Source organism: Trichomycterus rosablanca, chromosome 20 (assembly GCF_030014385.1).
Source record: "Trichomycterus rosablanca isolate fTriRos1 chromosome 20, fTriRos1.hap1, whole genome shotgun sequence".
Lineage (NCBI taxonomy): Eukaryota > Metazoa > Chordata > Actinopteri > Siluriformes > Trichomycteridae > Trichomycterus > Trichomycterus rosablanca.
This window is the reverse complement of record NC_086007.1, coordinates 1,829,728-1,842,061: the sequence shown is the minus strand read 5'-3', so window position 1 is coordinate 1,842,061 and position 12,334 is coordinate 1,829,728. Positions and strand designations below refer to the sequence as shown.

At 45.1% G+C, this 12,334-nt stretch overlaps 1 protein-coding gene across 2 annotated transcripts in view; it reads left to right on the top strand.

Moving 5' to 3' along the window:
• Positions 1-12,334, top strand: part of agla (amylo-alpha-1, 6-glucosidase, 4-alpha-glucanotransferase a) — a 32,790-nt gene that overhangs the window by 19,687 nt on the left and 769 nt on the right. For both annotated transcript variants that reach the window (XM_063016393.1, XM_063016394.1), the window contains exons 20-33: positions 778-912; positions 1,038-1,168; positions 1,487-1,623; positions 2,081-2,214; positions 6,646-6,821; positions 6,904-7,006; positions 7,110-7,335; positions 7,442-7,553; positions 9,157-9,292; positions 9,972-10,084; positions 10,163-10,374; positions 10,822-10,919; positions 11,004-11,091; positions 12,148-12,281. In XM_063016393.1, coding sequence (XP_062872463.1) covers positions 778-912; positions 1,038-1,168; positions 1,487-1,623; positions 2,081-2,214; positions 6,646-6,821; positions 6,904-7,006; positions 7,110-7,335; positions 7,442-7,553; positions 9,157-9,292; positions 9,972-10,084; positions 10,163-10,374; positions 10,822-10,919; positions 11,004-11,091; positions 12,148-12,281 — 1,935 coding nt within the window. The remainder of the gene's footprint in view (positions 1-777; positions 913-1,037; positions 1,169-1,486; positions 1,624-2,080; positions 2,215-6,645; positions 6,822-6,903; positions 7,007-7,109; positions 7,336-7,441; positions 7,554-9,156; positions 9,293-9,971; positions 10,085-10,162; positions 10,375-10,821; positions 10,920-11,003; positions 11,092-12,147; positions 12,282-12,334) is intronic.

The window sequence follows — 12,334 nt, the reverse complement described above, 5'->3', positions numbered from 1 at the left end:
ATTGTAGTAAGTAATATTTTTGCATTGTTTATATTAGTAGTTATTATTAGTTTTATTTATATTATTTTTATTAAAGGTAATAAGTGTGTTATTATTATTTGTAATTATTATTAATAACAATGTTTATTAATATTATTATTGCTGTTGGTTATAATTAATAACAATAACAATGATACTAAATACTACTACTAATAATAATAATTGTTATTATTATTTATATTATTATTAATGATAATATTATATTTATGATGGTTACTATCACTGTTATTATTATTTATGAATATTATTTTTTTGTAATTGTAATTTTGTAATTGTATATTGGCTTTATTATTATTATTATTAGACCTATTATTGGCTATTTATCATTATTATTCTTATTATTGCTGAATATTTATTATTATTATTATTATAATGTATATTCTTATTATTGCTGAATATTTATTATTATTATTATTATTATTATTTATATTCTTATTATTGCTGAATATTTATTATTATTATTATTGCTCATTATTTAGTATTATTATTATTATTATTGCTGATTTTTTATTATAATTATTATTATTATTATTGCTGATTATTATTGCTGATTATTTATTATTATTATTGTTGTTATTATTGGTGGGCTAGCGTATTTTACTGCTGATTATTAATAATAATACTTATTACTAGTAGCAGTATCAATAATAACAGTATAGTATTTACTGATATTATTGTTACTGATTATTGTTTATATTTGTATTTATTTAATATGATTATTATTATAATTGAGTGCAGGGTGAGTTTGGACCCGAAGGCGCAGGAGCTGGTGGGGTTTCTGAGGAGTCATCTGGTTCAGTTTAACCCCCAGTACAGAGCAGGGAGTGAAGCGGACAGTAACACTCCAGCTGTACTGAAAACCCCGCTGAAGACGTGAGTCCACACACACACACACACACACACACACACACACACACACACACACACACACACACACACACACCATTAGTCTGAATGTCCGTTCACGTGTTAATTCTGTGTGTTTCTCCACGGTGCAGGTTGATAGAGAAACTGTCGCTGGCTGATCTGAACGTGCTGCTGTTCCGCTGTGATGCTGAGGAGAAGGAGGACGGAGGAGGATGTTACAGCATCCCTGGATGGACCACGCTGAAGTACGGTGGCCTCCAAGGTACAGACCGCCCATACCCAAATGCACTGTGAAATCAAATACGTGGACAAAATTATATGGACACTTTTACACCCTTTAATGGAATTAAAATAGACAGACCTGGAACAACAGCTGCTCTAATGAGAAGAGTCTGTGGGAATTTGTGCCCGTTTAGTTAAAAGACTGGGCACAAGAGGTCAGGAAAGCCTCAGTTGATGTTCCAGATCATTCCGAAGCGCTGAAACACATGAATTCAATAATTAGAAGGGCTGTCCAAATACTTTTGTCCGTATTATTAACGACACCGGCTGAATTATAGATGAACCCTTTTCCACGCAGGTCTGATATCGGTCATGGCTGATATCCGGCCTAAGAACGACCTGGGCCACCCGTTCTGTGATAACCTGCGGCAGGGAGATTGGATGATCGACTACGTCAGTAAGCGCCTGGTCTCTCGAGGAGGAACTCTGGGAGAGGTGAGCAATAATAATGATAATAATAATGATATAAGTAAAAGTAATAATCATCAAGAATGTATAGAGTAGACTGTCTAAGCGATTGAGGGTTAAGGGCCTTGCTCAAGGGCCCAACAGTGACAATCTGGCAGTGGTGGGGCTTGAACCGGCGACCTTTTGATTACAGGTCCAGTACCTTAACCACAAGCAGCCGAAGTGAGATAGAGCACAGCTGTAGACTCGCGGTTAAGGTACTGGACTAGTAATCGAAAGGTCGCTGATTCAAGCCCCACCACTGCCAGGTTGCCACTGTTGGGCCCTTGAGCGAGGCCCTTAACCCTCAATTGCTTAGACATTGTATACTGTCACAGGACTGTTAGTCACTCTGGAACAAAACATCTCCTTAATGCTGTAAATGTAGATGGTCAGAACCTGAGTGTGTTGGGCGTGGTTCTTTTCCCCTCTCTGTGTCCTGTAGGTGGGTCAGTGGTTCCAGGCCATGTTTGGCTACCTGAAGCACATCCCTCGCTACCTCATCCCCCGCTACTTTGACGCCATCCTGATCGGAGCGTACACCACGGCCCTGGACGCAACCTTCAGTCAGATGTCACCGTCAGTCCCTCTTCGTGTTTATTTATTTATCATATATATACAGTGTATCACAGAAGTGAGTACACCCCTCACATTTCTGCAGATATTTAAGTATATCTTTTCATGGGACAACACTGACAAAATGACACTTTGACACAATGAAAAGAAGTCTGTGTGCAGCTTATATAACAGTGTAAATTTATTCTTCCCTCAAAATAACTCAATATACAGCCATTAATGTCTAAACCACCGGCAACAAAAGTGAGTACACCCCTTAGTGAAAGTTGCTGAAGTGTCAATATTTTGTGTGGCCACCATTATTTCCCAGAACTGCCTTAACTCTCCTGGGCATGGAGTTTACCAGAGCTTCACAGGTTGCCACTGGAATGCTTTTCCACTCCTCCATGATGACATCACGGAGCTGGCGGATATTCGAGACTTTGCGCTCCTCCACCTTCCGCTTGAGGATGCCCCAAAGATGTTCTATTGGGTTTAGGTCTGGAGACATGCTTGGCCAGTCCATCACCTTTACCCTCAGCCTCTTCAATAAAGCAGTGGTCGTCTTAGAGGTGTGTTTGGGGTCATTATCATGCTGGAACACTGCCCTGCGACCCAGATTCCGGAGGGAGGGGATCATGCTCTGCTTCAGTATTTCACAGTACATATTGGAGTTCATGTGTCCCTCAATGAAATGTAACTCCCCAACACCTGCTGCACTCATGCAGCCCCAGACCATGGCATTCCCACCACCATGCTTGACTGTAGGCATGACACACTTATCTTTGTACTCCTCACCTGATTGCCGCCACACATGCTTGAGACCATCTGAACCAAACAAATTAATCTTGGTCTCATCAGACCATAGGACATGGTTCCAGTAATCCATGTCCTTTGTTGACATGTCTTCAGCAAACTGTTTGAGGGCTTTCTTGTGTAGAGACTTCAGAAGAGGCTTCCTTCTGGGGTGACAGCCATGCAGACCAATTTGATGTAGTGTGCGGCGTATGGTCTGAGCACTGACAGGCTGACCCCCCACCTTTTCAATCTCTGCAGCAATGCTGACAGCACTCCTGCGCCTATCTTTCAAAGACAGCAGTTGGATGTGACGCTGAGCATGTGCACTCAGCTTCTTTGGACGACCAACGCGAGGTCTGTTCTGAGTGGACCCTGCTCTTTTAAAACGCTGGATGATCTTGGCCACTGTGCTGCAGCTCAGTTTCAGGGTGTTGGCAATCTTCTTGAAGCCTTGGCCATCTTCATGTAGCGCAACAATTCGTCTTTTAAGATCCTCAGAGAGTTCTTTGCCATGAGGTGCCATGTTGGAACTTTCAGTGACCAGTATGAGAGAGTGTGAGAGCTGTACTACTAAATTGAACACACCTGCTCCCTATGCACACCTGAGACCTAGTAACACTAACAAATCACATGACATTTTGGAGGGAAAATGACAAGCAGTGCTCAATTTGGACATTTAGGGGTGTAGTCTCTTAGGGGTGTACTCACTTTTGTTGCCGGTGGTTTAGACATTAATGGCTGTATATTGAGTTATTTTGAGGGAAGAATAAATTTACACTGTTATATAAGCTGCACACAGACTACTTTTCATTGTGTCAAAGTGTCATTTTGTCAGTGTTGTCCCATGAAAAGATATACTTAAATATCTGCAGAAATGTGAGGGGTGTACTCACTTCTGTGATACACTGTATATATATACAGGGGTTGGACAAAATAACTGAAACACCTGTCATTTTAGTGTGGGAGGTTTCATGGCTAAATTGGACCAGTCTGGTGGCCAATCTTCATTAATTGCACATTGCTCCAGTAAGAGCAGAGTGTGAAGGTTCAATTAGCAGGGTAAGAGCACAGTTTTGCTCAAAATATTGCAATGCACACAACATTATGGGTGACATACCAGAGTTCAAAAGAGGATAAATTGTTGGTGCACGTCTTGCTGGCGCATCTGTGACCAAGACAGCAAGTCTTTGTGATGTATCAAGAGACACGGTATCCAGGGTAATGTCAGCATACCACCAAGAAGGACAAACCACATCCAACAGGATTAACTGTGGACGCAAGAGGAAGCTGTCTGAAAGGGATGTTCGGGTGCTAACCCGGATTGTATCCAAAAAACATAAAACCACGGCTGCCCAAATCACGGCAGAATTAAATGTGCACCTCGACTCTCCTGTTTCCACCAGAACTGTCCGTCGGGAGCTCCACAGGGTCGATATACACGGCCGGGCTGCTATAGCCAAACCTTTGGTCACTCGTGCCGATGCCAAACGTCGGTTTCAATGGTGCAAGGAGCGCAAATCTTGGGCTGTGGACAATGTGAAACATGTATTGTTCTCTGATGAGTCCACCTTTACTGTTTTCCCCACATCCGGGAGAGTTACGGTGTGGAGAAGCCCCAAAGAAGCGTACCACCCAGACTGTTGCATGCCCAGAGTGAAGCATGGGGGTGGATCAGTGATGGTTTGGGCTGCCATATCATGGCATTCCCTCGGCCCAATACTTGTGCTAGATGGGCGCGTCACTGCCAAGGACTACCGAACCATTCTGGAGGACCATGTGCATCCAATGGCGGTGCCGTGTATCAGGATGACGATGCACCAATACACACAGCAAGACTGGTGAAAGATTGGTTTGATGAACATGAAAGTGAAGTTGAACATCTCCCATGGCCTGCACAGTCACCAGATCTAAATATTATTGAGCCACTTTGGGGTGTTTTGGAGAAGCGAGTCAGGAAACGTTTTCCTCCACCAGCATCACGTAGTGACCTGGCCACTATCCTGCAAGAAGAATGGCTTAAAATCCCTCTGACCACTGTGCAGGACTTGTATATGTCATTTCCAAGACAAATTGACGCTGTATTGGCCGCAAAAGGAGGCGCTACACCATACTAATAAATTATTGTGGTCTAAAACCAGGTGTTTCAGTTATTTTGTCCAACCCCTGTATGTATATATATATATATATATATATATATATATATATAAAGCTTGCTTATATAGTTTGTTTGGGAGCTGGTGTCTGTGTGCTGGAGCAGGGAGGGTTAAGGGCCTTGCTCAAGGGCCCAGCAGTGACTACATGGCAGAGCCGGGATTCGAACTCTCAACCTTTCGATTGACAGCGACCCACAGTTTGTCCATGATTTTTTACATGACCCAGGCAACACAAGCAAAGCATCTTACTCCCTCTGCACAAGATGTAACATAAAGCCTCCACAAGGGGGCGTTCACATAATAATCATAATAATAATAATACATTCAAAGACTCAGAGACGCTTTACAGACATACAGTGTTCCTGGTCGGTAAAACTCGCTAGCTCACCAGCGCTGAGATCTTGAGCTCTAGATTTCGAATCTCTGCTCTGCTATTGGCCGGTTGGGCGCCTACACAGACACATGATTGGCTGTGAGTCTGTAGTAGGAGGGACAGCAGCTGAATCAGGGCTCCTCCAGGTTTAGTGCAACCTCTGCTGGCTGATCATGCTGTCTGCACGCGGGAGAAGGGGGCGGCTGATAACAGATTGCAATGCGTGGCTTTCAGTGAGAACCCGCCCCTGGTAGGTGAAAAGAAGCGGTTGCCAGGAAAGCGGATCAGAGAATGTCCTCCTTGATTGTCACATTATAATTACGTAAATAACTTTCCGACGATGTTTTGATGTGGAACCTGTGTGTGATCCCACTGTTGATCATTGTGTGTGTGTGTGTGTACCAGTGTTGTGCAGAACAGCTATATTTATGGATATTTATGACATTATAGCAAATGTTCCCTTTATATTTACACAGAATGCATTTTTTAGTAGCGACACTGGTAGCGTAGAGGAGGGTTTTTCAAAGGGTTGTGACCCGGAAAAAATGGGTCACAGAGAAAAATAATAATAATTAAATAAACTTTTACGTAAACGCCCCCTTGTGGAGGCTTTATGTTACATCTTGTAGAGAGAGAGTAAGATGCATTGTGTTTCCTAGCCCACCAGTGCCGAGATCTTGAGCTTTCGGATTCCAATCTCGGCTTTGCTATCGGCCGGTCAGGCGCCTACACAGACACACGATTGGCTGTGTGAATGTGGGGGAGGGACGTTGGCTGGAACAGAGCTTCTTTGAGGCACCGATTGAGGCACCTGCAGGGAGGGGGGCTGCTGATCACAGATCGCAGTGTGTGAGACCCCGCCCCTGGCAGGTGAAAAGAATTGGTTGCCAGGTATGCGCATTGGAGGGGCTGTGTTACAGCCTCGAACCTCCTCTAATGTCCTCTTTAATCGTAACGTCATAATTACGTAAATAAAAAATGAAATCAGACTTTCTGACGATCATATTGATGGTGTGTGTGTGTGTGATCCCATTGTTGATCATTGTGTGTGTGTGTGTGTGATCCCATTGTTGATGATTGTGTGTGTGTGTGTGTGATCCCACTGTTGATGATTGTGTGTGTGTGTACCAGTTTCGTGCAGAACGGCTCCTCGTTCGTCCGTTTGCTGGCTCTGGGTTCGCTGCAGATGTGCGGCGTGGGTCGTTTACCGGCTCTGCCGCCCCTCTCTCCAGCGCTGCCCGACGTCCCGCACCGTACCAACAGCATCACCAAACAGGAAGAGCAGTGCTGCGTCTCCATGGCGGCGGGTCAGTCAGCGTTACTGAGGTATAGTCGGGGTTATACGTGTACTGAGTGAATATTTTTGTGAGGGTTTTATCACTTTCGCAGGTCTGCCTCATTTCTCGTCGGGAATTTTCCGCTGTTGGGGTAGAGACACGTTCATTGCCCTGCGGGGTCTCATGCTGCTCACCGGGCGCCACCTGGAGGCCAGGTAAAGTACAGCACAATATAATACAATGATTTACTGTTCAACCAGGACGTGTGAGCACATCTTTACCTCTGCGTGTGCCGCCGGGTGTGTGCCTCTCTCTTAGGAACATCATCCTCTCGTTCGCGGGCACCCTGAGGCACGGGTTGATCCCTAACCTGTTGGGCGAGGGCGTGGGGGCCAGGTTTAACTGTCGGGATGCGGTGTGGTGGTGGTTGCAGTGCATTCAGGATTACTGCACCCTGGTACCCGACGGCGAGGGCATGCTGCGGTGCCCCGTCTCCAGGATGTACCCGACGGACGAGTCTGAGGCTCAGGCTCCGGGCACCGTGGTGAGATACATTATTGTTAAACGTGTGTGTGTGTGTGTGTGAGCTTTTTATGTGCAGTGTGTTTGATATGCTCTGTGTGTGTGTGTGTGTGTGTGTGTGTGTGCAGGATCAGCCTCTGTGTGACGTGATTCATGAAGCTCTGCAGCGCCACCTGCAGGGCATTGAGTTCAGAGAGAGGAACGCCGGCCCTCAGATCGATCGCAACATGAGAGACGAAGGTGCGTCATCCTGGTTAAAAGTCATTCAAATAAATGATGCTCCCATTAGGGGGCGCTAGAGCAGGTCATCGGTCCACATATTTAATTAAGGTTACTGACCCAACTCTCCTATTTATCCAGCAGGGTGTCCGCGGATCCTTAAAAAGTCTTAAATTCGTTTATCTTAAAAAAAGGCCTTAATTTGTCTTAAAAAGTCTTAAATTCATCTGCCACTGGTCTTAAAAATGCCACAGAGTGTAAATATAATTTAGGTTTTATTTTCGTGGATTGTATCTCGTAATTTCCAGATTTCGTATGCAAATAGTTTAACTGTTTAAACGGCGGACTGAACTAAGCGGAACCAACGGCAGTCTTAATGGTTCCGAGGGGCGCTAATTTGAGGTAACCTTACGCTCATTACTTGCTAAACGCGTAACAAAGTGTACATTTAATAACAGGGTTCGTACGGGTGCTTGAAATCCTTGAAAATGCTTGAATTTTAATGTCGTATTTTCCAGGTTTGAAAAGTGCTGGAATTTTGGGTAAAGTGCTTGAAAATGCTTGAAATCGTAACAGTATTTCTTTCACTACAAATAGCTATCGGACCGAATAGTTCCCTTATTAGAGAAATAAAAAAAGTCACAGAGCCTAAAATGAAAACTGCTCCGCCTGTGTTTAAGAGTGATGCGAATTCCGGCTCTTTTTGGTGAGCCATTTGGCTCAGCTCACCGAGAAGAGTCGGCTCTTTCTGCTCCAAAATGGCTCTTCAATTTTACCACTTCTGCCTGTGGAGTGCCTGCCCGTGCCACGGAGAAAATTGTCGGCTCAAAGAGCTCGTTCGCGACCGACAGCTAGTGTGTGTGACTGCGATCTGCCAGTCTGTATTCATGTGTTCGCGAAGGATCCGATTCTATTGAACGGCTCTTTAAAATGAACGAAATGAACCGAGTCGCGCCTCTGGGAGCCGTTAGGTGTATTTTTTTTAATAGTTTTGCACAGTTCTTATCGACTGTAATCCACCCATTCTGCTTCCATCAGTAAAGGGAATTAATCAGTCACAATGAGAGGCATAATAAAGAGCGAGCGAGAGACACGCGCACACACACACACACACACACACACACACACAGAGCCGTAACGGAGCAACAGATAGAACATGCAGAAAATAAGCAGTGCTCTTAGTATAATGACAAATAATTAAGAAATAAACTTGTTTAATTATGCTAACATGTAACAGGACAGATTATTCCCGAGCAGAAAACTGAGACCCCCTTTTCAGTGTACAGACGGTTCTGGTTTATACAAAATATAAGTATAAATGGTTTTGGTTTATACAAAACTGTTCATTTAAGTTTAAATCATTAAATATTGGTTAAACAGAAAATACAGCACTCGCATGCTTACAATAAAGTCTGTAAACATAATGTTGATGTGTGCTTTTTGCTGCTTTGTTACTGCGACAGTGGTCTTAATTTTTGTCTCAGAGTGGTATTAAAAAGTCTTAAATTTAATTTCCCAATACCTGCAGATACCCTGATCCAGGCTTGTGACTGGCACTATAGGGGGCACCGATAATGATTGATGATTGATGGGTATGTATTAGAGTGTGTGTGTTTTTTGTCAGGATTTAACATCGTGGCTAAAGTGATTCCAGACACCGGCTTCGTTTACGGAGGAAATCGTTTCAACTGCGGAACCTGGATGGATAAAATGGGAGAAAGCGAGCAAGCTCGGAACAAAGGGATTCCAGCGACACCCAGGTACATTGAGCTCGAAAGGTTCACGCTCTGGACAGATACGATTGACTGATCCTGAGAAACCCTGCTGGCTGGTGTAAAGAACAGCTGCCAACTTCACACTTGTCTGAGAGCGTGGGTGCTAGTTTTTACGGCCTGCACGGTGGTGGTGCGAGCGTCAGTGGAATTGGGAGAAAGTTGACAGATATTTTTTCTCCCAAACTAGTCGGATCCAATTCCCCTACTGTATCTCTCTCCGCTGCTGCACACTGCTGACCGTGGAAGGCTGAACGGTCAAGGCACTGGCACAGGCAGAGGAGGAATACAGAGAGTAGCGTGGTCCATGCTAAGACTCTCTGTAAGACTCCGACACTGGGACTCTTAGGAGGGACTCTTGTCGCTGCTGCTGTGAAATGCGATTTCCAGGATTGTTCTGGGCGCCGGGCACATTGGCTCAGTGTGGCTGTCCATATAGATCGTTGATAGGTGATAAGAAGCGGCCGCAGATCAGACCAGACACGTCAGAGGGTTCGCGAGCGCAGTGGATTCACGATCGGGAATTGGAAATGACTAGATTGGGAGATAGAAAATACACATGAATTTAATAATCAGCAGTGGTGTCTACATACATGTGGCTGAATAGTTTGTCACCTCATTTATGTGACGACACGCTACATAAGATCCTCTCTGACTGGTACCACAGGGACGGCTCGGCGGTGGAGATCGTGGGTTTGTGTAAATCTACACTCCGCTGGCTGGTGGAGCTTCATAAACAAGGTCTTTACCCTCACAGTACCATCAGCGTCCACAGAGAAGGTGAGAACGTACACGTCATCTCGTACCATACACACGCGTACTAAGGCTAAGTATTTACCCCCTCATCCACACTTGTAGGGAAGCAGCTCACCGTTTCCTACGAGGACTGGAACCGAAAGATCCAGGAGAACTTCGAGAAGATGTTCTACGTGTCTCACGACCCCACCGACCCCAACCAGAAAAACCCCAACCTGGTCCATAAGAGGGGCATTTACAAAGACAGCGTGGGGGCATCGAGCCCGTGGTGCGACTACCAGCTCAGACCAAACTTCACCATCGCCATGGTGGTGGTAAGATCACGCTTTATTTAGTTATTTCTGCATTTTCTTCCAATTTAGTCATAACCAGTTCCTCATGGCATACTAGGAGGGTACATTTGCCACTCCAGCTACCCCTTTTTATCCTCTCGTACTTCGGTGGATCGGCGCGTGAGGTCAGTCACGCGCATGGAGAGTCACGCACCGACCTTCACGTTCCTCCACTTCTGGATACTAACCAGGGTCCTTAGACATTGTCGAAGGCCCCGCCCACTTTTTTTTTTGTCCCGTCTTTTCCCACTTAGCAGACTAGCGGCTGATTTTGTCTGTACTGCCGATCGTGCCCGCTAGGGGGCGCCCAGCCGACCGGTGACTGGTAGCAGAGCTGAGATTCAAACTCATGATCAGGTGTCCAAATACTTTTGGTCCTATAGTGTATACATTGTGATTATAGTATTTCTTGTGTTCTGTTCTGCGTAGGCTCCAGAGATGTTTACAGTCGAGCGAGCCTGGGAGGCTCTGAGCGCCGCTGAGGAGAAGCTGCTCGGCCCTCTGGGAATGAAAACCCTGGATCCAGAGTGAGAACCGCTTCTTGTTACCCGTTAGATTACTTTTTGATGTTTTACTGACTGATTGGCTGATCGATTCTTGTTTTTGAACAGTGACATGGTTTACTGCGGCGTCTACGACAACTCGCTCGACAACAACAACTACAACCTTGCCAAGGGATTCAACTACCACCAAGGGCCTGTAAGGAACCGCGTCTTCCTCCTGCGTCTGAAAACGATGCTACTAACGAGCTAGTAATCAACCGTAAACACTAACGAGGATCGTTATTCGTTTCAGTCAGGTGGCGCAGCGGTAATTAGCATTGGGGTCCGGGGTTTAAATCCCTAGCAGTGCTTGTCGGGCGTCTACATCCATTGACGTTCCAGAAACCGGAACCACCGTGACCCTGACCATGATAAACATTGGTCATATCCAATTCCCCTGGTTGTATCTCCTCCACTGCTGCAGACCCTGACGGAGATCAGTATCGCGTATAGAGAGTCACGAGCTGCTCTCCGTTATTCACCGTCTCTGTGCAGTCAGCATCCCTGTCGTCCGGCCCTCCCTCAAATAGCACAGCTGATTTGAACACAAGCATGCCACGATACAAATAAAGAAGACCGTGGTGGCTCAGTGGGTAAATTGCTGGACTGAAATTATGATCAGAAGGTTGCGGGATCAAGCCCCGTGACCGCCTGATCACCGCCCCTATCCCTCAATTGCTCAAATTATATTCAACCCTGATTGTAGGTGGATAAAAGCATTTGCTGAATTAAGCACTCAAACGCTCGAGTTCGAATCTCAGCTCCGCTATCAACCAGCCACGCACCCACACAGACACACAGCCAATAAAGGGAGGGACAATGGCCGAGGCAGTGGGTTCTTTTCACTGGGGCAAGTGCGATCGAGAAGGCTGCACAGACTGCAGTGTGAGACCCCGTCCCTGGCAGGGGAAAAGAAGTGATCGGCGGCTTTGAGAGTGTCAGAGAGGCGTGTGACAGCCTCGGGCTGTAAACGAATTAAAATGTGTATAAAGTTTTAACTTTATTTTAATGTCAAATAGTGATGTAATTAAAGTTTGTGTTGTATTAAGAGTAATTAAGAATGAAACTAGGTTAACGAGGTGTTACCGTCACGTCCTGATCCGTTATGTTGTGGATCATGATGTGATTGTGATTTTATTTACGTGTTTTATACAGTAAATCTCGTTGTTTGTAATTGTTTGTTGTTTTTGTTTGTTTGTTTGTATTTTATCAGGAGTGGCTTTGGCCAGTCGGTTATTTTCTACGAGCTAAATTATATTTTGCGAAGAAGCTGGGGAAGGAAACCTACGAGCAGACGGTGTTCCTGGTGAAGAACGTCCTCTCACGTCATAACGTCCACTTGGAAAGGTAATTCCACCAAAAGAATCCTTGTTCTTGAACCGGTTGTCAGAACTTTGTTT